At 38.8% G+C, this 24,507-nt stretch overlaps 1 protein-coding gene across 4 annotated transcripts in view; it reads left to right on the forward strand.

Annotated features, from left to right (window-relative positions):
- CPQ (carboxypeptidase Q) overlaps nucleotides 1-24,207 on the forward strand; it is a 142,083-nt gene extending 117,876 nt beyond the window's left edge. For all 4 annotated transcript variants that reach the window (XM_033076138.1, XM_042779865.1, XM_033076147.2 and 1 more), the window contains one exon: nucleotides 23,708-24,207. In XM_033076138.1, the coding sequence (XP_032932029.1) occupies nucleotides 23,708-23,868 (161 nt within the window). In that variant the 3' untranslated portion in view covers nucleotides 23,869-24,207. The remainder of the gene's footprint in view (nucleotides 1-23,707) is intronic.
- Nucleotides 24,208-24,507: the final 300 nt, after the last annotated feature.

Consider the following 24,507-nt stretch of genomic DNA (forward strand, 5'->3'; position numbering starts at 1 on the left):
CTTTGCAAACCATAGACTGAAGCCTAAATAATACCTCTAAAGCACAAGCAAGGTGATCTGCACCAAGCACAGCACTCTGGTTTTTTGTGAATATTAGAAATATTTGTCAGTGGCCTTTGCACTGGATTGTTTTGAGAACAGTTCAGCCTAGCAGTGAGGAATGTCTGTAGCTGTGGTTTTGTACTGATAGCTGATTTTCAGCTACTGAAAATATTTGTATAACATTTGTTCTGCTTTTTCGTGAAGCATAAATGAGAGGGGGGAGGTTTGTGGTGTTATATTTTATTATGTGGTTTTACAGTTTGAGGTGACCATTGATTCTAAGACAGCTCATTTAATAATTATGCAATTATCTTCCTCATCTTTCTTTTAAAGTGTTCCTTTTAAAGTGTTCCTTTTTTTTTTTTTTTTTTTCATTAGGAATGTATCCAGATAGTGACGCACAAAGCTGTTCCTTTGCAACACTAAATCCCAAATTAAGTTTGGCTAGAATTTGCAAATATAGATGGGAAGATAGGTTGGTTTGCTTTATGTATTTGGTTTGTTAACATACTTTTTCACAAGAGGTTTCTTCAATGTCTGAAAGGGTTAAAAAACTATTAAGCAGCCCTACTAAACCTGTACTAGGGTATTCTTGTTGAAAAAGTGAAGTGTCTGATGATCACAGATACTTGATGATGACCAAGGTGCTTCAAATGTGATTTAGAATGGTTCCTAAGGTAACAGCCCTGGATCTGGATCAGCCTTCCCTGTAAGCCTTCAGAATCTGAGAAGGGGGGATGAAGTGTTTGTATTTGTATTATGGAATCCAGTAAACATTATTTCAGCTTTAGGTGTTTGGGGAGATGAAAACAGGTACTTTTGTATTTTTGCAAAGGAATGGCTGATGTGACGTATTATTTCCAGGAAATCTGGTTCAAGGATGCTCATTTCTGCTTGTCAGGGTGGTTATCTGTGGCTGCAGTGCTTATGATGGGAACACTTGTCTGTTAGGAGCTAAGCTGTATTTGAGATCAAGCTGACCCAGGACATCAAACAACCCCCCAAAGGCATGTTTCAATTCCTCTTTTAAAAATCAACCAGTGGCCTAAAGGTGAAACTCCTTTTACAATGTCACTTTGAACCTTGGTGGTTGTTTGTGTTTCTCTGTCTCCACAGTGATTTGATTTTTTTTTGTTACACTGCATGAAAGGAAGATTTGTTCTTCCAGAAATTAATAAAGTAGTTCATCTCAGAAATCAAAAATTCATTGCTAACCCAATGTATTAGTCATTCAGGTGTGGCAAACAAATACTATAATATATAATTTCTCTCATTTTTACATTTTCATACTGTTTTTTTATTACCTTCATCTAAAATACACTGTATTTTGGCTTGAGACACCGGATTTTGACTCGGATTATTTCCTTTTGTATTATGTAAGAGGTTAAATCTGCCCCTTTTCTGGAGCATGCTGCCCTCTCTTAGCCCTGTCCCCATCATCTCTGTAGCACCAGACTCAAGTGCAAGCCTGCTGGCACTCTGGTGCCAAGCCTACTCCTCTGCTTGGTGTCAGCCAGGGACATATCTGAGAAAACAGTGTAACAGGAAAACTCCTTGACTTGAGGCTGCCAGCTGGACATGAAGAAATGAGCAAACTTTCCCAAATTATAAGTGCATAACCTCTGTTCATTCTTGGCTGTGTCACTGTTTGGAAGTGATACTCCACTGTGATGCTTGAAACGCTGCCTGTCAGATCACCTGTTTTGTACTGCCCACAGTCTCGAGAAGGCTCTTTGGATCCAGTTTCTAAGCTTCTTTTTGTTTCCAAAAGAATAAAACCTGAAGAAATATCAGATGTACAATCTAGGGCTTCATAAGCCAATGCTGAAAAGCCTTGGACTTGATGCTGCAGGGGGTAAGGGGTGTTGCACTTGACAAAGTCCTTCCTACAAGAAGAGGGAAGGAGAAAAAAAAAAAATCTCTGAACAGTAGGCATTGAACTTCTTAATTTTACTATGTAGCATTTGTGTCACTGGTGATTTGAGATGTTTAGCTCCAGGTATTAGACAAAGTGACAAACTCAAGGCAAATGTCTCCTTATGAAGCAAAAAAGCTGGACAAAACTCCTGAACACTACTCACAGAGCTAAACTTTATAGGTAGTATTATAAGTACCTAGGTAATTTTAGGTACTCCACAGATGCTTCATTTTTATATTTGCTGAGTTCCCACTGCTCTGAACATCTGTTGAGCAGAGTGCCATCAGCAACTACTATTTTTACATGGAAATGAGGGGTAAAGAACTTATGGTGTACATGCATGTCTTGCCTCAGTCTTGATCTCACCAAGTCTGAGATATACCAGAACTGTTGTCTGATAATCTGCAATATGGTATTCCTTTTTCCAGGGCATTCCTTTCTTTTTAAAATCTTATCAGTCATAAAGGAAATAGGATGAATGAGTGTGTTCCACTGCAAAAGGCAAATCTGTTGCAACTTGGGTGGTATTAAATTAAACCTGTATGCTAAGAGTACAATTATAATTGCTTGGCACTTTAGGAACCTACTGTAAGTGCTAAGGCTATTAGACCCATTTAAAATCTTGATTGCAGAAAGAACCGTGTGTATTAATCTGTAAAATAATTCATCAATTCTCTAATTTGTCATTGTTCCAGTAAAATGGGCTTTTGAAATTAGAAATTACTCTGGAGTAATTAAATAAAAAGTTGCAAAATATTAAATTTATGTAGGATTCCTTAAAAGGCTCATAGTTTAACATAGTATCTCAGTTATATTAGCCTTTTATATGACCTTCTCTGCTTTTAATAATGTTAATAAAGTCTTTGAGGCTAATCATTTAATGAAAGGAATAGTCTGTAACTTGTGGTATTTTCTTTTAAGTTGTGCTATTAGACAACCAGACAAATTTGACAATACTTTACATACAATTCCTTCCACCTTGGCTTTGCTTGGGCTAGTCTTGTTTTGGCACAATGGAGTATTGTTTACTTCTAATAACTAACAGGAAGCATCAGATTTGCAAGGGGTTTTTGTTTCACATGGACTAGACACAGACCATGCAAAAATTCATCTGAGATGAATTGTTGGAGAGAGGGATGAAGTTGGGCAATTAGGCACAGTGCCTGAATGCAAATTTTCCTGGTAGTTTTAAGAGGGCTTTTGTATTATATTTCTCATTAGCAATTCAGGCTATTTGAGTCTAAACAAACTCAAAGTAGATGAAAGGGTAACGGGCTGCAGAAGAACGTTGCAAACTTGGTGAATTCTCTGTCATTTTGAATGTGTAAAACAAGACTTGGGTGCCCTTCAAAAAGTATAAGGAACTTCAAGCAGGAGGGATGAGCTTGATGCAGTAGGTACAAGATTAAATTCCGTGCCATGTGTTACTCAGAAGGTGTGATGGTAATGGGTTTTGCTGGACTTAAAATATCTGTGAATCTGTTGGTAAATATTACAAGCATTTTCATAATTAAATGCTTCTTTGTCATTTAAGCCTCACCCATTTCAGACTAGATTTTGAATATCATAAACTTGTGTTTGATTTGTGCAACATTTAGATAATCCTAATTACAGTTACAAAAACAGAGCTATCATTAACTTGCTGATCCCAGAGGAAATTTCAACTGTGAAACCAAAAATATTTGCAAAATGCTATCATACATTGCTGAACTTCTAAATACATTGCCAATTTTCTTATTTTATTTCTATTTATTCTCTTCAGTATCTGTGATGCATTTTATTTGGAAAAGTTCTTCTTTCTCTTATTTTGTCACTCTTCATTCTTTGAGTATCAGGTTATATTTCTTGTTTCCTTTTAGATGCTTACTCTTCAAAATCTTACATGAGATGGATTGACTTAAATGACCCTTTTAATAAATAGGTTCTTCCTGGAAGCATATGCAATTCCTAAACATCTCAAAAAACATCAATAAATCTGCTTCTCCAACTCCAATTACCTTTGTAGTAGCAGAACATACTTTGTCTCAGAAACTAAACACTGAAAATATCCAACTGAGGATCTCATTCGGATGTGGGGTGTGGTTGTTTTTATTCTGGCTGTGCCTCCGAGAGACATCTTAATTCTCTATTGTTTGCTGCTTAGGAAAGCTGAATTCTGTTTCTGTGGGTGGGAATATTCCTTTTCAGATGGAAGTATTTGCCATTTGTTGATCCTAAAAAAACAAGTGTTCTGCATTAACACACAGAGCTCAGTGTTAACATGTTAAATAGGCATTTCGGAAGTACAAGTTAGTCAAGCCTTATTCCTAGAACTGTCCTTGGCTTCAGTGAAGCTTATGCAAATAAGGAAGTAAACAGAAAGAAAAAATAATAATAGAAAAATAATTTAGTCAGAGTTCTATAAGGAATTTGAAGATGTTTGCCAATGGAAAAAGTGAGGAAGTAAAATAAGATTCGAAAAATTATTTATTTTTTTACCTTTGACTGTATGAAAAATAAGACACATTGATGGTATGGAAATGTGTGATTTCTCACCAAATGTATAATGACCTAGAATGGTTGTTAGGAACAACAGCAGAAATATCTGTGGATTCATAGATTTCATTCCTGGAAAACAAATTGTAATGGCATCAGTATTAAAAGCTAAATAAAAATAAAGCAATCAGTAGCATTCCAGGAAGACCAAGTGTATACTGCTCTTGATGGGAGGGACAGAGGTTAAATGTATTAAGGTCTGGCTTGCAGCTCTCCCAGTACTTTCCTGTATGAAGTCAGATGAGCATTTCTAATAGGATTTTTCAGGGCTTGCTTCATCCTCAACTATTTAGAGTTTCCATTGGTTTGCAGTCAAGTTTGAAATTACAGCAGAACACAGCTGATGTATTTGCTGTATTGGAACGATAAAGAATGATGAGGAAAAGCTGATCATCCAGCCAGGGTGATTCTGTCTCCTCTGGCCAGTTTGTTCACACCTTTCTTGTTCTTGAGTCACAAACAGTGTAATATTTAGAAACCATCACTTCCTTGGACCTGTTGGCTGCCCTGTTTCCAAAGAGGCCCTTACATTACCTCATTGCCACAAGGTTTTGCTGGTGTGTCTTGCACAACAGCTCCTGTTCTGCAGACCTGCTGGTGCACATCCCACCACTTCTGTGGCCATGGGTTGTCCTCTCCCAACACAGGACTTTGATTTTGTCTTTGATGTCCATGCTGGGCCATTTCTGGATTTTGAGTTCTCTGAACAGCAGCTCTGCCTTCCAGCATACACAGCTGCTCCTTCCACAGATTTTATGAAGACACAGGCCACTCCTGCCATCTGGATCATTGCTAAGGATGCAAAGGGTGCTGACCTGGCAGGGACCCCTGGGTGTCACACTACTCATAATCAGCCACCTCAAACTGTTGATGGCAACCCTTTGGGCTCAGCCATCCAGGCCATTTTCCACCCACTTTTATTCCGCTCCTCCAGTACATAATTTTCCTGGGGACCGAGTTTCTCTAGTTCATAGTTCATAGAATCATCATAGGATTATAGAATGGTTTGTGTTGAAAGGGACCTTAAAGGTTATCTAGTTTCAATCCTTATGCCGTGGTCAGGGACTCTTCTCTCTAGGTCAGGCTGTTCAGAGCCCCATCCAGCCTGGCCTTGAACACTTCCAGAGATGGGGCATCCACAGCTTCTCTGGGCAGCCTGTGCCAGTGCCTCACCACCCTCACAGTAAAGAATTTCTTCCTAACATCTAATCTAAACTTACTCTGTTTCAGTGTGAATCTGTTCCCCCTTGTCCTGCCACTACATGCCCCAGTAAAAAGTTCCACTCCATTTTTCTTATAGGCTACCTTCAGGTACTGGGAGGCCACAATTATGTCACCCCAAAGGTTTCTCTTTTCCAGGCTGAACAATCCCAATTCTTTCAACCTTTGCTTAAAGGAGAGGTGCTCCATCCCTCCAATCAACTTAGTGGCCACCTCTGGACATGCTTTTATATGTTGCTGCTTTAGATTTCACAACAGGCATAACATTTCCCTTTTTTCAATCATTGGGGTCTTCCCCTAATTGCCACAACTTTTCCTGGATGATAGAAAGCAACTTCCCAATGGCATTGGCCAGCTCCCCCAAGCAGTTTGTCCAGCACCATTGATTTTTATTTGCTCTATTTGGCTAAATAATCCCTAACTTCATTTTCCTATACCATGAGCAGTACCTCTTCCCTTGTTTTTCCAATTCTGCTGCCATGCTGAGACCTGAGAGTTTTTAATTTTAAGCTACATCAATTACTCTCTTAGTATTCTTTCATTGCTTATTATAGCTAATATAACAACAAAGTGCTTCAACAGTTTCCCCCCCAAAGTTCCAGAAGTTTTACAGGGAAAGGAGGCTGTAGAAACATCTCAGCTGACTGTGCAGAGCACACTGGAGATTTGAACCAAATATTAGTTTGATTCAGGATCTGAATAGTTTTTAGGGACAGAGTTTTAGATATTCATCAGAAAACTTGTTCCTTCATGAAGCAGCAAACAACAAGACACTTTCATTTGCAGGTGACATTTTAGGTGTAAATGTCTGAGGCCTTTGAAGAATGCTTTTGATAGTAGTCCAAAGTGAACAAATACAAAGCTCGGAAATAATTTATAAAGACATCTTCCTCAAAGGAGCAGGTTCAAAATTATTCCAGTGGCATCCTCTCCAGGACACTGTTAACATTTATAAACCACAGAATTGGAACCTTTCTAAGTGTTTGTCTTCAAAACTCATTCTACAGATTGGGTCTACAGAGCTACCGAATTTCAGAAGAGCAGAATTTATTGAATACCAATTTATATATTTTTCCCAGAAATGCCTTTCCAGTGATATTATATGTGTTTTCATGCAACTATTTCAGTTCAGACATGGTCAATTCAGACCACAGAAAAATATTTAAGTGTGAAAGAAATTGAATATATATTTGTATTTTGTATTGGCAAATCCTCAAGAAAGGATTGTGGGCTGCATAGGAATGCAAGAGAGAAGGTACAGGGTTCCTGTTCTGTCTCTGACATCATCTGCCATAATGACTGAACAATTTATAGTTCCTCAGTTTCTCTAATGATAACAGTCACCCAAGGGTTGCTGATGAGTTACCTTCTGTCTCTATGGTGCGATAAAGAGGAAGGAGTCATCGTTACCTTCCTAATTAAGCTGGTCTATCTTCTGCTGGAATCATCAGACCTTGCAGCTATTTAGCACAAGAGCTTCACCTGAGCAAATGTTATAGATGAATGTAAAGAAAAGAGCAGCCTAAGTGGAAGCATAAGCTTCCTATAGGCGTATTTTAGGGGCACATAAACAAATCTGTCTGCAAGGACAAAGCATGAGTCTCAACAAGAGAAGCAGTTTATTGGAATTCCCCATGCAAAGAGCCAGAAAACCTAATTAAGATTTACTATACATCAGGGCCAGTCTGTCCACAGCTCTTAGCCCATGACAGAGCTCTGTCTCAATTGCCATGTGGAGCCTTGGAAATCCACCAAAGAAAATAAGCACTTTTCCTTTTGCAGTTCAGTTCTATTAATTACATTAAACATGAGCAATGACCTCCTGGGACAGAAGAATTTTTGTAGTTGTTGCTGTTGTTTTTAAACAAAGCTGAAGTAAAGAAAGCTAGGGATTTTCAGACTCTGCTCTCCAGACTCCTGAGGGATTGTGGATTACTGCTAAGAATGTACAACCTCATCTCCCCCTAAGAGTACAAGTTTGTTGTCAGTGGGCTTGATTATCTAGTTGTTGTCAGTTGGGATAATCCATGTGTTAGAGAATGTTTATGGATTTAAAACTGGAAGCAGTTGAAAACCCTTAATGTGGCATTTTGGAAGAGAAAGAAGTTGAGCAGTGTGATTTCTCAATGGGTCTCTATCCTACAAGCAAAGACATGGGAGTTTAGAGCATTGGCATTTTATAGATATCCCAAATTCCTTTGGGGATGTGCACAAGCACTTAACCTCCTGAAAGATACTGAAAACAACTTAGAGATATTAATTAGAGATAGGGGACATAAAAACTTAAATTCTTTGAGGAAAAATGTTATTATGAAGAATTCTAAAGCAGGGTGGTTTTACCTTAAACAAGGATTGTCTCCACTGCCTGTTTCCCCCCAAATCCAAACCCACAGCAACAACAACCAAAGCACAATGGGAGTTGATGGGAGCTGCCTGAGAAAGAATAGTGCTCAGTTGTCCATCTCTGATCAGAGACGTGAAGAAACAAAAACCAAAGTTATCACCAGTGAAGTCATGGAAGTGATTTTCAATATTTTTTTTGCCTTACATTCCTTAAATGGATAACTGCTAGAGGAATAACTTTTAGCACTTTCCACACATGCGTGAATTGCAGTTCACATGAACTATTTAGGAGTGGGACATTGTTCTTGATGTAAAGCTCTTGTTCATAAAATACAACAAGGTTACTCCAGGAATTTGCTATCTGCTTGTTCTTGCAGGGTTCATTTGGAACAGTGATCCTAAATTTCCCTCTGCCTCACAGGCTGAACTTGGTTGAAGCCATGGGTCAAGCTGATCACCAGAAAAAGAAGATTCCTAGTCTGTTCAGCAGCTATTTCAGAAAGCCACACAAAGATGAGATTTCAAAGAACCACAGAGCTGGCAAGGAAGTTTCTAGACAACCTCTAAATATCCTTGATTCCAACATGGTCTTGCCAATGTCTCTGTCATTTATTTCACATTTGTTTAAGCTGAACTTGAAGACTTACTGTAATGGAAACATTATAGACCAGATGGCCTGTCCCAGTGCTATTCTTAGTGCTGAGGAAGGTTTTTCTCCTATCTAACCTATTCTTGCTGCAATTTAAGAGCTTTAACCCTAATTTCCTTTCACTATGAGCCCAAAGACATGGTTACTTCTTTCTATTTGCAGCATGATTTTATGTGAAGTTGATTTTTTTCCTTCCTTGATCTAGCGGTTTAAGCTTGCGCCTATTTGTCATTATCCTGAGTTGTCTTTTCAAGTATCTCATTGGTGAAAATCACTTAACAAATTCTCATCATGCTCTCAGTGCCCCTGCCATATGTCCCTGATTAGAGCCATCTCATAGTGTAGGAAGACTCTACTCCATTGTTTTGGTCTATAAGGAAAATAGAAAATAGTCTCAGACCCATAGGGTGCTCCAGTCTAAAGATCCTTCCATTTTTTACTCTCTGAGTATATTTTTCATGCAGTTTGAATCAACCTTGTAGTATACATAATTTCCTTTTTCTCTTGTGGTGTCCTTATTAAAATAACTTTGAACTTTTATACATATTTTATAGGATCAGAAAGTTAGTTCAAAGGGAGCAGTTCTGTACACCAAGGTTCTGCACCATCCTAAATTCTGGTAACATCTGGAGATCACAGTACTTTGGTACCTGACATTAAAGGCATCGATCCTAGGTGTGTGTTTTGGAGCTTCTTCATAGATAGAATGCATTGCAGAAGTAGTTTCTCTCTGTAGATTATCTTTTTTGTTAAGGAAAAAAGATACTGAGATGTGTTTATTTATATAAACAAGGTCTATTTTGATGAAATTAGAATAGGAAATAACAGAATTGTGAATATTTCGCTAAGAAGAAACATTTAGATAAAATTTAGAGTGATTATAGAAATGAATTTTTAAAAAATTTATTTCATGTATGTGTTGAGTCAAGAAAATACACGTGATTGGAGTATTTGTTTTTGCTGGTTTATTTCACTTTATGAGAAAAGGTTTTGGTGCCTTTTATTTTCATTTGAGGTGGGAAAAGAGCAAAGCAGAATTATGTCCTTTGCTACAGTGCTCTGTGCACTCACACAGTCTGTGCTGGTTTCAAGCAAGTCATAGTGCAGTCTCATTTTGTTGTGTCTCTTCAAAGGTGGCAGAGATGATCACTAATAGCCAAAATCCCTAATTTTGGCAAAACTTTGATTAGTTCTTGAGGTGGGTTTTTTCCCCATGCAGAAGGACGAGGGAGGTTCCTAAGATATTTGCGCAGAACTGCCACTGCCAGCCTTGAAATTGGTACTAGTGCTCCAGACACCACCACCCTTGAGCTTGGAACCACCAACAACACGAAAGAGATCGGGTTGGACAGGGCAGCTCTCACTCTCTTGCTGAGTTGTAGTCTGAGAATCACAGGCTGATCATGTCAGGGCTTCCACATTCTACTGCAGCAGCTTGTTTTCTTGGCCTGAATAATTTTAGCCCTTCTGACTTCAACTAAGAAACAGATTTCATTGTGCAGCTAAAACTAATCAACAAGTTTTAAACATCTTAATCTTGAAAACAGCCTGAATTATACACATCTTTAATTTTAAATCCCTAAGATATGCTAAATGGAAAGCATTGAGAAAACTTAATTAGTCAGCCTGCTTCTTCCTATAGTTCCTAATTACTGTGAGTACTTTTCATGTCCACCAACACTGCTGGCTAGATTTTAGGGCAGATGTTCTTGTGCAGTCATCATTAAAAGCACACTCATTGGATGCTGTTGAAACCTCCAAGCGCTCTGCATTTATGTCTTTTATTTCAGGATGCTTGGGGGGAAGAAGGGATCATCACACTGTTAAAAATGTCATTTGCTGTCTGTATCTTTTCCATGCAGCTTCTCTCTTTTGGTCAGACAAGTAGCTGCCAGGAAATTTGTTAAGGGTTTAATGGTTCTGAGACACAGTCCTCTGTTTTTGAGAACATTATCTCAGATTAAAAACTTTTTCATTTAGTATACTCAACTCAATGACACTTTCACTGTCCCTTAACCCGAGTAATGACTTCAAGTTTCTAATTAGAGAGCAAGAGGGAAGGGACTGCCTGTGGTTCCTGGAGCCTGAGCTAAGAGAGTGCTAACAAACACTGTAATAATTTAACAGGTATGAGTGCTCCAGCCTGCTGAGCCAGCTCTCCTGCATCTGAGGAAATGGGCGGGATCCCGGCTTTGCCCATGGCTTGTGTCAGTCCTCCCCAGCCAGACCTCTTTTGGTTTCACCTCCCTGAGCTCTTCGAGTTGGGGCTTGGCCTTGGCCCCAGCCCTCATTACATTTACCTGTGCAAAAACATGTCCTCCAGTTTTAGGTGTAGAGCATAATTTTTGCAGGAAAAAAAAAAAATTGTAAGTGTTGAATACATGTCCCCATCATAGATAGCATTATTCTTTGCCTATTGCTGCTTTTTTTTTGGATCATTCTCTTTTTCTTTTTGATTTGCATTATGTTTTAAATTCATTGAGATAGAGAAAAGTGTGGTTGCTCTTCTACTATTTCAAGAAGCGAATGTTTGGCCACTCCATTTGTTGAAATAGTGGTAAAGACACTCCAGGCATCTCATTTAATTCCACATAAGCCTTGGGCTCTTGATACACAGCAGAAGAATCTAATTATTGAAGTAGTTATTGTTGTTTTCTCTGCTACACCCTATTTTTCCAAGCCCAGAGCCACCTTTGGAGTCACAGCAGTGAGCCCTGCTGGCAGTGATGGGATGAAATGGCAGTCTGTCAGCCTGGAAACAGCTTGACAGTACTTACCTGGAATGAGTTACTTATTTAAAATCTCACTTGTGTGTTTTTTGACCCTGAAAGGAATATGTGACAGAGGAAATATTCCCTTCACTCAATGCATTCTAATTTCAGTGGCTGCATTTCCAAAAAGGTTGTGCTTTTTCTTTGCCTTTTCTGACGGGTCTGATAATAGCTAAGGCTAAGGTTAGACTACCCAGAACTAATGAGACCTACCAGTTTTTTCATCTTTTGTGGCAGTTCTTGTAGGAGTGGGAAATGGAAACTATTCAACCAATAATCATGCACAGGTATTTTCCAATGGTGAGCCTTAAAGCAAGAAAAATCATCCTGTCTTCTTCGGTTTTTTTTTTTTTTTTTTTTTACTATCAGATGCCTGTTAGTTTTAAAGTGAGGATGTCAAAGTAAAAAAAATGTTGACCAGAGTGTAAAAATTTTTCATTCAGGTTATTTTTAGGTAAGATTTATAATCCTAGTTTGACTGAGTATTTATTGCAGTCCTTTGAATATATAGCGTGCCATTCTGTTTGGCCAGTGTGCATTTGGCTCCTGAAAGGTTTTTAATTATGTGTGGATTGGTAGATATAGATGTATATGTATGTTAATATTTAATTTTATGTATCTGCTCTGTAAAAAGATTCTTCAGTTTATGTATTTGAAAGGAACCAATAGTCTAATGGTATTCTGGTGATACAAACTTGCATTTGGGGAGCATGTCTTTCTCCTGTGGAAGGCAAGCATAGCAATGCAGAGATTAAGTTGTTTTTTTTAAGGAATGTATTAAATTCTAGCTTCTCTCTATTAAAATAATTCTAATCATTTGATAATAATCTTGCTCTGAGCTGCTAACAATCATCATCACTGAGTCTTTTTCTCCCTTTGCATCAGTCTATCACTGATATTTGAATGTGGAATCATAAACAGCTTTACAAGAGTGTGCTTGTGCTTGATTTCTTTGACAAAATCCAAATTGAAATTATTTCCATTTATACAGCTGTAAACATTGCTTTAAGTTTTAGCATGGACACAATATACCAGAAGGATGGTGGGTAGTATTTAGACTAATAGAGGTGTATTTGCTTTTTAGTGTGTAGATTTTGGTCACTGTTATCAAATTATCTGTGTTTGTTGCATAATGTGTAAAATGTTGTGTCTTTGGGAGTGGCTTAGAAATTTCTATAAAAACATATACAGTAATTATACAACTACAAGGCGCACCCTTTTGACTAAAATTTTCCCCCGAAACTGGAAGTGCACCTTATAGTCTGGTGCGCCTTATCTGATGTACAAAGTTGCGACATTTGCCACCCCGGAAGTGTGAGCCGTGAGCCGTGGGGGGAGCCGGCAGTGCCGTGGCAGATAGGTACAGGTGGGCCCGGGGGCCAATGGCTGCCGGGTTGAGGTGGGGCCTCGGCCAGCAACCGCGCTGGGGGAGCTGGGGGCGGAGCCTCGCTGCAAAAAAAAAGTGCGCCCTATAGTCCGGTGCGCCTTATATGATCTACAAAGTTGCGAATTTTGCCGACTCCCCGGGGGGTGCGCCTTATAGTCCGGTGTGCCTCATGGTTGTGAAATTACTGTAATTTTAAATGGGCCCTTGCAGATTTTTATTAACAAATGGTGAAAAGTATATCTTGATCCTTGATTTCTGCAAAATTATGATTGTGATGGAGATAATTAGATTGATTCTGGAGGAGAATTTTCAAAGCTGTACTCAACAGCTTAGCACTAGTGGCAGTTGGACTCAGTAGTGCCTTGTTCTGTTTCTGTACACTTTCACCCAGTCAGTCTTTCCCTTCCATGTTTTAAATGAGGCCTTCAACCACATAGATTTAATTTGAACAAAATCAAAGTAAAGTTCAACTTCATAAGAAAACAGCGTAGTGAAACACAGAATGCAGTAAGCCTGTGTTTAAGGAAAATGCTATTTGCACTTACTGATGTGACTGACAATCTTTCAGAGAAAGCAAACAGGTTAAACTTCAACTTAAAATTAATTGTCAGCTTCTCTTAGTGTTCTTCTAAGCTTATATGCTTTTTTTTTTTCTCTTAATATATTAGCATTTTGACAAGTGCATTTGCACTGTGGCAAAATAGCTATCACAGCAACTCAAATTTACAGCTTGGAAGAGTCATGCTAGTTAGGGACATTGCTTTATTTGCTTTGTCTTCTTCTAGGATTAGTTCTGCTCTGTGGATTAGCCAGAGTCCACGCACAAGTAGTGATACACTGCAGAGTCAAATCAGGTGTGAGGAATTTCTCTACTTCCTTACTTTAAACGACAGAAGTTCTTTAATCTCCCCCTTTCTTTTCCTAATAAAGCCCCATGTAATTTCATGGAACATTAAAACAGAGAGATTCTGCGATTGTGAAGAACAATGTTGCAGCAGGTGTTTTCACTGTACCTTAATTATTTTTATCCTTCTTTTCTTACATCTGCTGTTCCTTTGTAGTTTTGCTGACAAAAATATGCAATCTATTACTTAAAATATTGAATAAATATTCATTCTTGCTACTTTGTGTTCATCACCCTTTGGATAACATGATTTTAGACTAGAGCAGAAAGGTTTTGTGGTTCTCTGAACCCCATTCCCAATGGTGGCTGGCAGCTGAGGTACCCTGCACTATGGGTGTGCCAGCTGAGGAAGGTGTGAAAGGGCAGTGTTGGGGCAGTGCTGTGCTCCATTTCACATGCCTTTTGCAGCCCCAAAAGTGTCTCTGGACCTGTAGGCTTTGTGGCTTTCTGAACCCCAACCCTAAAGACTGAAAACTCCTGCATTTGGATAGTCCTGAGCCTTGCAATAAGATCTGAGCTTTGTTTCAAGAACTTCTCAGCATTTCTGTTACTAATGAACTAGCTAAATATACACTGGTTTGGAGATCAAATTAAGAAGGTATTTCATCACCAATATCTGGAGCATCTAATGTGTTAGGAAATAACTTGCTGGTTTAAAACTCAAGTATGCATTACTCAAGTAACGACAGATATTTTGAAGGATATTTTATTGTTGTAGGCATAGTATATTCTTCCAGCTTTGTCTTATGGTCCTACATCTAAAAGCCACCATGTACTTGAAGAGTCTGATAGACTCAGTGGGGTGCAAAAATAGAGACAGTAAAACCATTGCTCATCCTGTGGGTGCGGTTGAAAAAATGCACTTTTGGTTTCTGTGACATAAAATACGACAGACTTGTAGTATGCTTAGGATGTGTTTTACTTAAATTAGGGGACAGGTTTGGTGGCTTGGGATTTTTTTTTTTTTTTTGGCACAACTAGTTAAACACCAGAATGCTCATTAACTGGCTCTTTTCACCACCATCTGGGCAGAAGCGAGATCTGCTTAGTTCTGTGAATATTGGCATTTCTAGTAGTAGACTACTTGGTGGGAAGGCTCCTACAGGAACTTTGTGTATAAAAATCCAGCTGTAATTGTATTGAGGAGGGAAGGTTAGAGCAAATGGGAGCCTGTGTGTCTCCTCTCTGTCTCCAGCATCCTCTGGAAAAGCAGACCTACAGGCTTGCTTTAAACTGGTTTGTGAGTTTGGCTTAGGAAATAGCTCCATTTCTTGTAAAATACAAGGAAAATTCTTGAATGGATTGAAAATGCAAATTAAAGCAGACAATTACTGCAAACAGAAATACTGTTCAAAATCTTGACAAATGGGTCATTTTCATGGTTCTCTCTCCCCATGTGTGTTTTAAACAGTCTAGGGGGCGTCTCTTTCCCCAACTTTTCTGGGATGATTTTGGAAGTTGTTGGAACAGGGTGGAGCAAGGCCCTGAGTGTTAGCAGGAGGCTCTTTGGCTAGCAGAGAACACTGAAGAAAACACCTTCAATAGTCTGGGTTTCAAAGCAAACTTATAATGTCAGCTACATGGTGCAGCTGTACAGAGAGCATAGAAACACAGAAATGCATTTGGTCAGGAAAGATGGTTCAAATGGGTCCCAGTATCCACTTGACCCTTGTGTGTGACATTTAAAGCTTAATGGCATTAAAATAAATTGCATGCTCAATATTTAACTGCTTATTGAGCTGAGACATAAACAAACACATTAAAAAGAATTCTAAATTAGAGAAACTGCTGATTTTGCAATGACTTTCATTCCACTTACAGTGTTTAAAAGAGAATGTAAAATGCAAGGATTTATAAATCCAACAAGCACTTGTACAACTATCAACTTTTTAAGTAGTCTCTGCATAACATATGTAAGCGTATACATAATTATATTAAAATAGATACAATATATACAAACATAAACAGGCATATAATACAGGTACATAATCCTTCTAAAGTGATATGATCTAAGTAGGGAATCCCCTAAATAGGGATTAGTTAGCCAGGGTGGTCACAGAGCCAGAATGCAAAATACAAAAGAAATTCAAGAGTCCGTGTTGCTTTGGAAGAAAGAAGTCATGCCTCACCAGTCTAGCAAGGCATTTTCAGAAGAGTTTGTAACCATTTCTGTAGCTGGAACTGGTCAGTAAATTACAGTTGAGTCTTCAAAAGCCCCTGGATCAAAGATTATAGAGGAAGAAGGTACTGTGAGGTGAGAGATATTTTCCTTTCTCATGGTAAATACCTGATTTTTAAAAGGCAGAAATAAATTGTCAGTCTTCTTAATGGAGAAAGTCTTTATTAGGCTGCCCAGTCACCTTTTTTATGGTCACTTTGGATGTTCACAAAACTCCATGTTAGCTGCAAAGGGAGTAAGAATAGCAAGTTGGCAAAGTTTGCTTCAAATATTTGATATCAAAACTAAAGCTGACTGTGAAAATGTGACAGTGATCTTGTAGTAGAAAATATCTAAAGAACACAACATCCAGTGACATTTATGTGTCAATAAATGCAAAGTGATGCAGTATAGGAGCTATGGATACAGAGCAACAGGATCCATGTTATCTTCAAAAAGAATGGTCTGGGAGTCACTGTGGATAATTGTCTGAAATTGTCAAGTCAATACCCAGGGAAGGTAGAAAACACAGTGTTTTGTGCAGCTGAAGAAGGAAGGAAGGAAGAGAGAAAAAGCAGAAAACATCAGTAGGAGATGTGGTGTTCTGCAGTCACATCACGAGTCCATGTGCTGGTATTTGCAGGCACTACTGGGCTTCTCATCTCAGGAATGGTGGAACACAATTAGAAAAGGGAGAAGAGTCACCAGAAGCCTTTATCCTCAGAGATATTGAATAATTTCTGCAAGAGGAGGATTATTCAGCTTGGGAAAAAGCTGCTGAGTTAGTTGTGATTAAACTGTATTAAGCCACTAGTACGAAGCTGAATGAGAAAATGGAGGGTGCTGCTCCTACAGCTCACAAAGTGAGCACCATACTGAGCCCACACAAAATGCTCAGGCACACCCTGCATTGCCACAGGGAGCTGTGGGCAGAAGTGTAAATAGGTTCAAAAATTAGTGATGAGTGGACCATCCCAGAGAGTGAACCTGCAAGTGGGTCACATTTAGGCAACACCAACTAGGGAGATTTACCCTTTTATTTTCTCTTTTTAATTAATGAAAGAACCTAGACAATTTAAGACAGAGGTTGGATGAATGGAGGAAGAACTTCCAGGGCTTTTTACTGTTGAAGATTTATCTGGGGTTTTGTGGATTTTTTCCCATCAAGGGCTATTTAAGATATTATTTCAGAGTCTAGTCAACCTGTGCACAATAAAGTAGAACTGCTTCCTTCCCTGGCACCTCATTTCACAGCATTTCATGCAAGTTTAGGTTGGATCCCCTGCTGTCACTGGTCCTCCGATGCAATAAGTGAAAGGTTAATGCAATGCAAAAGTAACTGTGATAATCCTGAGCTGTAAATTAGTCCATTTAGTGTATCCACAGGATTAATTCTAAAATGCTTTAAGCAAAACAAGAAGTAATGCAAACTTCATATTGTCTCCCTTACACTGTAGTCTCATTTAATTAGTCACTGAAACAACCACCTGAAAGCTTTCCCTCTGTCTTGTGGCTTGAATCATGAATTTTATTGACTTCTGAGAGAGTGACTCAGGAGGTGAAGCAGCAGGGCTTCTGATGTTATTTATAAGATCTGTATTGGAAACTATTTCAGTGGCAGTAGCCATGAAACTCAAGCAACTTAGCCTGTAATTTCATCATTTGAGAAGTGACAGGAAAACTAATGCTGTCAGTGCCCCACTAAACAGCATTAGCATTCTCCATTGCCTCTGCTTACTTGAAAAATGGATAATGAAATAATGGGCATTAAAGCCAGCTGTCAGCTACAGGTTATCCCAAAAAGGAAGAGGTTAATATGAGCACCAAAATACATGCAAGAGATGTCTGCAATAATTGGGTTTTCATTACAGCAGTAGTTCTGCAGACTGAGGTTAGGCAGGGGCAGCACACAAAACAATGTCTAAAACAAGCAGTCAAGCACTCTACAGGGCTTGCAGCTAAAGAGATGTTGAAGCACTGATAGAGCATTTCCAGCCAGCCCTTCCTAAACACAATTGCAGATTTACTAAACACAACAGATTTACTCCCTGACCACTTGAGATTTGTGACTTTGCTGGGGTTTAGAAAGGCACAAAATGAAAATAAAAATAAAAGAAGGAATTCTCTTCCTGTTCCTATCTTTCATCCATTTGTAGGTCTTTGGCAAATAAACTTTGAAGGAAAAGCCATGTGTCTTCCTACTTCTGCTGTGAAGTTTTGACTTTTCAAAATGTGTGGGGCAGAAATGCTCCAGCTATGAGAAGGGAGAGGCTATTGATTCTATTTTTGAGGAATAGGATGATCGTAACTTCTGTGTTTATGCTTTCCTGGTACATACCAGTTTTTAACTGCGTAGGAGATTGCGGTATGTCCCTTTGCCTCTTTTTTCAGCATTTTTAAGTACTTGATGTAAAAAAAAAAAAAATTTATATTTCATCAGGAACTGCTTTATTTTTAAGGCCTTATAGATTTTTAGTACATTCCTGGATAGTGTCATTGGCATGAAAAAGTTCTGAGATAAGAATAAACTTGAAAATTAAGTAAAAGCATTTTTCCTGTTTCTTAAAGAAAGAGCAGGAAACAAAAGCATTATTTAACAGATAGGGAAAAAAGAATCTGTCTTTTATAGCCAGGGAAATCACTGCAGATATAAAAATAAGGTTTCAGATCAGGCATCTGATGTCTTGACATCTTACTACAAGCAATATCTTTGATAGCATTAGGTTTGTCTTGCCACAAAGGTGAAGCTCAAACAGGAAGATGCAAGCTAAGCACGTGTTACAACCCCTTTCTATTTGTCAACTTTTGGAAGCATTGAGCAAATTATGCTTTGTTAAGTAAGGCATTTCCAACTTTGCTCTTAGGAGGTAATACAGCTTACTCCACAGGACACTGGCCTCAGCTCAGATGTCTGGCATCTATTCCTTTCTCAGCTGCTGTGAGAAAATTGGATGTGTTGTTTCATCTCTGCATGCCCCTTTCATCCTTCAGTCCCTCTTGTCTTTTTAGAGTGTATGTTCTTCTGAGCTGGAGTCTTTTCTCTTTGGAGAGGTGTATATATACTGCATAAAATAATGGAGTGGCAATTCTGTCAGGTCCTCTCGGGACTGCTATAAAATGAAACCTGAAAAAGTTCCATGCCTTTTTATTATATTAGCATAATAACTGCACTGGATAAGGCAACATGTACATGTAGAGGTCAGTATCCCAGAGATTTAGCTGTAATATTGAAGTCCCAGGACATCCAAGAGAGGTTATAGAAACAGTGGGGGTTTTCCCATTGTATCTGAAAGATTCATGGCATAGCTGTGAGCAAAGACAACTGGGAAGCTATTGATAGGACTCCATAGCAAACATGTACTGACCCCACAACTCAAATTTGACTTCCTTTGGCAATTGACTGCTGTTTGGGGTATAAAAAGAAAAGAAAGAGAATGTAGGGAGGAGTATAATGCAAAATGTTTCAAGATGTAAAATTACTCTGAAGTTACTGCATGCTTTCCCCCTTGAAAATATTTGTATTTTATGGAAACTGCCTTTGTAATCATTCTGATAATCATTATCTGATTTTCCAGTCATTGTTTGCACAAATGAAAATAATTTGAGTGCTTAAATATCTGGCAATAGAGTTTAATTCTAGTTATGACTTATGACAGCAGTGCTTATGAAGGCAGTAGTGCCTGACAGCGAGTGACGGGAAGTAGTGGTCATCACTGACATGCCCTCATTTGTTTTGTAATTCATGCATCCTTTTACCTCAATAGCAGCATCTCATCTTCATCAGCTGGCAAGAAAACCTTTGTCAGTTTATTAATGTGTGAAGAATTGGAGTTTGATATGAACACATTGTAAGGCAAGTCAATATCCTTATCATCAGCTGATGAGTATTTGCATTGGGCATTCCTCAATGTGTGTGCATTTCCATCAAGACACTCTTACATAGCTGATTACTAAAAATACATGGTCAGTATGAATTACCAAAGCTGCTTCTTTTGCCTACCTTGTGCAGTGCATCAAACCAAGTATGACATAGCTCGTTATGTAGAGAATCATCAAATGAGTTCAAGACAGGAATGAACTTGAATTACAGAATTTTCTTTACATTGTGTTAATTCTAAGAGATGTCTGAAAGCTCCAAGGCACCATGGGTTAGAGTGCCACAGAAGTGGCTGAGTTTGGTAGGCACCCTGGAGCTGGCCTAGTCCAACTCCAGGTCAGCTGCAGCAGGCCGCTGCGGACCATGTTCTGTCAGGCTTTGAATATCTCAAATTATGAAATCTCTGCTACCTCTCTGGGCAACTTGTCCTAGTGTTTGACCCTGGGGGATCACCAGTGGCACTAGATAGCTGCTGATGTAGTAATATGCATTAAATTAGTTAAGCAAACTAGTGCTAAAGAGGGTTTTCTGTCACCTTGTAATGGTACTATGAATTATTTCTGTATTATTTTGTTGACTGTGTAAATGATTAATTTCCAGTATTTTTAATGCTTTCAAGTAATACATACAGCATTTTTGGCACCTGATTTTAACATTCTCTATTTTCATGCCACAGCACCTATTATATCCAACTAGGAGCACTTTCTCACTGATTTCCTTTTTGGTCAGCAGTGTTCCTCATGTGACTTGCATTGCTGTAAAAGTGAACACACCGAGAAAGAACAATTAAAGAGAGTTGTTTGGCAAACATCCCCTTTTTATTTTTTTTCTTTATGGCTTCTCTCCAAATGCAGGAAAAGGAGCAAAGTGCATGAAATGTGACAGTGTAGCACCTAGCCCATCTCAGTTTTCTGTTCAAGTCTTGTTCTACCTGGAAATCAGAATTAGGTATGTGGTACACACCTACATAACACCATCCAGCTAAGGGTTTTTAATACTTAATTAAAGCTTACAGACTCTTTCAAGGCTTTATGCTGTTCCCTTCTAGGTGGCTAGCATGGGCATGGGTGAGTAAGTTATAGGTCTATGAGCCATGGCTCTTCATCTGTTCTACTTGACTCCTAACTTGGTAAAAATAAGTCCCCATTTGTTGTTGATTGTTGTTCCTGAGACAAATGTTACATAACAACAACAACAACACAACAAGAACAAAAAATGATGCTCACAGCACTGCTTCTTCTGTTAGATTTTTAGAAAAGAGGCTGTAGGTCCCCATGGACTTTATTGAGGTAACCCAACCTGACTGCAGTCTGCAGGGCCCTGCAGAACTTCCCTCATCATGGTCATCTCAAGGGCTGGTCCAGCCCTGGATGGATTTGCTGGGGAAAAGGGCACTCGTGAGAGTCTCACTGCAGCCTGGCAGCCTGTGGCAGCAGAAATGTCTGCAGGCAGCTGACATCAGCATGGGGCGGGCTCAGTTTTGAAGCAGGAGACTTCCTTGCAATGAAAATTGCTTGCAGTCATATCTGTGCCCCAGAGTGCTTCATGTCCAGAGATTTGCGTGATGCCCTCAGCTGTAAACTCTTCTTGTGCCAAGAACATGGATTTTCACTTTTGTTTCTAATTACATACGATAAAACTACTTTATTAGGGTCTTTCCCTTAGTCTCTCAAGATTTTTGCAGGTCACTGGTTTCAATGCTAGCCCACAACATGACAGAGACAGCATGGCCAGTTTGAGAACATTTTGATTTTCTTGCACAGTAATTGCTTGATGTCAAAATCAATAATTTTCTGATTTATAAAATCAGTTCAGAAAAAAAATCTTTTCCAATGTTACAGAGAGTTAAATATGACAAAGCAAGGGTGTTTGTTTTTGTTCCATTCACAGGAATAAAGTGCTATTCTGTAAATCCATAGTTACTCTGATTAGTGAAATTTCAACAACAAAGTCTGGGCAATTTTTGTCTTGAGCCTTACAGAAGCATTCAAAAACAGCAATGGGGTTGCTTCAGCAGCTTAACTTGTAATGTGTCTGTAGTGCAGAAGTCCATTAGTTAAAGAATTTATCATTGTTCAATCCTTTTATGATTGCATATATTTAAAAGGATTCAGAAGAAAATTTTTAAAGGGACTATGACTTGACATGAATTTAATGCTAAAATTATGACAACATAATTGAGCACCTGTAACCTACCCTGTGGGATTGCAGTACTTCAAGTCAGGAGGAAACAGGTCATTTAAGAACAAAAAGAGCTTCTTAAAATAAAATCAATCACAATACTGTGTAACCTTATGCTGTAGCATTTGGTCTTTCTGCTTGTAGTCTCTCTTATGAAGGGATCTTCACCTTGAATGGAATTAAAATGCATTAACTTTCTATTCCTTCTCTAAAATAGCAGTGAACTGAACCATCCAAGTCAGTCCCCATTACAGCAAGAGAAACATACCTGTTACTCACAGGGAGAGCTGGACTCTGTTCTGAATGATTGTTTGAGTGATCAAAAGATAGATATTATAGGAATGTACAGTTATGCTGTGGGAAATTTTGCATTCATTCTCTTCAAAGGCTTCAGGCATCTCAGGAAAACCAAGAAAAATCATAACTAAGTCTTAGGAGCACACATGAGTTTATCAAAGCTCTCATCTGATACTGATTTCCACTGCATGTAAATAAATATATGAATAATTTATGTACTTCATCTTTATAGTCAAACCATCCTGAGTTTTTCCTTCTTATTTGGCATGGCAGGAGTACCCTCATTCATTCAGTGTTTCCACCTGCAGCCCATAGCTCTTACTTGTGAATTCACACCAGTTCTCTGGGTTTGTAGACCAAGAAAGGAGTGGATCTTGTGCTAAGTGGTTCCTTCCTGGGGGCTGTGCACCTCCTAGCCCTGGTCAGGGAGCAGGACAAAGAAATCCATGCAAGGGAATTGCAAGCAGCGAATGAGTGTGTGGGAAAATACCAAATTTACTTGATTTCAAAATTTGATGGGGAATTCTTTTAATGGTGGAATGGTTGCAACAAAGCTGATGAAGGCTGATAAAACTGGAAGAGAGGCAGAGGTAATGAACTGGGAGGAAAGGAAATTCAAGGGAATAGGGGGTTAGAGATGGTCAGTGGGCACTGGAGCAGGGAATAACCAGGGCTAAAATAGCCAATCCTCTGCCAGCACCTCTGCTGTGGCTCCTAGTCGGGTGGCAGCTTTTCCAGCACATCTTGGCTTTGGTCTGCCTTGAGTGATGCCTTGCAAGTATTATTTGTGCTCCCCAAGTCCACCTGTCTTGGGGAAAATTAGTCCTTTCCCTGCCCATGGGGTCTCAGAGGGAATAAGTTGTTCCTGAATGGGAAGAATTGTGATTTCACTCAACTTGCTTGTGCCCCATCTGATGAGGACTCCTGACTGCAAGAGGAATGTAGTACTGGGCTACCTGGGTTACCCCAGATTATCTGGAAACTTGTTCTGAAATAGCACATCCTTGTGATGTACAGAGGCTCAAAAGCAGGAAGGAAAGGTTTCACAAATCAGTTGTAACTCATCAGCAGAGAAAAGGGGAAGCGCTGCTGTGGAGTTACTGTAGGGATTTTCCTGCTTGAACTCTTAGTTTCAGAAGAAAATGGATGCATACTGTTGCTGAGGATATGAGTCTCCCAGGGGAAGGTTGGCTTTTCCCCAGTGTGAATTTTTGCTGCCTCATGCTCACACGAGTCAATTAACCTAAAACCTATAAACTGCACACGGCACAGCTTTGTACAGTTATTTTATTTCAAATATATCACGAGTTTTATACAATTGCATGTGGCTTTATTCATAAACAGTCCAGGAACGGATGCAAGTTTATATCCCTCTTTAAATATTTGTGTTCCTGTAATGGAACTTTGCCCATTTTTCTCTGTAGGTGCCAGCTTGCGTAACGACATCAATAAATACTTCTGGTTTCATCATTCTCAAGGGGACACGATGACAGTTCAGGATCCAAACCAGATGAATCTCTGTGCCGCTGTTTGGACTGTTGTCTCCTATGTAATTGCTGACATGGAGGATATGTTGCCAAGGTAATAAAACAGCAAGAAAGAAGATTTCTGTTCTTCAGTAAAGATTGTGAGTCCACTAATGCATGTGGACTACAGCTGTAGTAAATTCTGTAACCCTTGATTTTCTGCTTTATTATTATATCTGTTTTCCTCAAAACACACTCCCTTTTACACACTCCTGCTTCTTTTTGCTGTTTTGATCTCTTCCATTTGTGGTTTTCACTTAATGTATTCCTCTAAGTACTTCTTAAATTTCAGATGAAGATATGATAGCTCTTAGACTATGATATAATAACCATTTGTATGCACAGTGATCTTGTGCAGCAGGAAAAATATACCAAATAAATTTTTTGCATCAAAATAATTAGTGTATTGGTTTAGTGTACGCGCTTACTGTTTTACTGGTTTTGTGTCTGTCTTTCATTCTATGCATTGGAATTATGTACTATTAACCAAACAACCCTTTCTTTTCACTGTTTTAAGGTAATATTGGAGTTTCTAGAAGTTTGTTATAGCACAAATGAATCTTGTCTTTTTAAATGGTAACAGGTGGTAGAATGGTCAAATAATAGTCAAAAAACTAAAATAGCATATTATTTTCATTCAAGTCCATTTTTAGATCTCATGAGAGGTTCATCTAAGACTCCGATAAATCAGGACACAG

Source organism: Catharus ustulatus, chromosome 1 (assembly GCF_009819885.2).
Source record: "Catharus ustulatus isolate bCatUst1 chromosome 1, bCatUst1.pri.v2, whole genome shotgun sequence".
In the NCBI taxonomy this organism is placed as follows: Eukaryota; Metazoa; Chordata; class Aves; order Passeriformes; family Turdidae; genus Catharus; species Catharus ustulatus.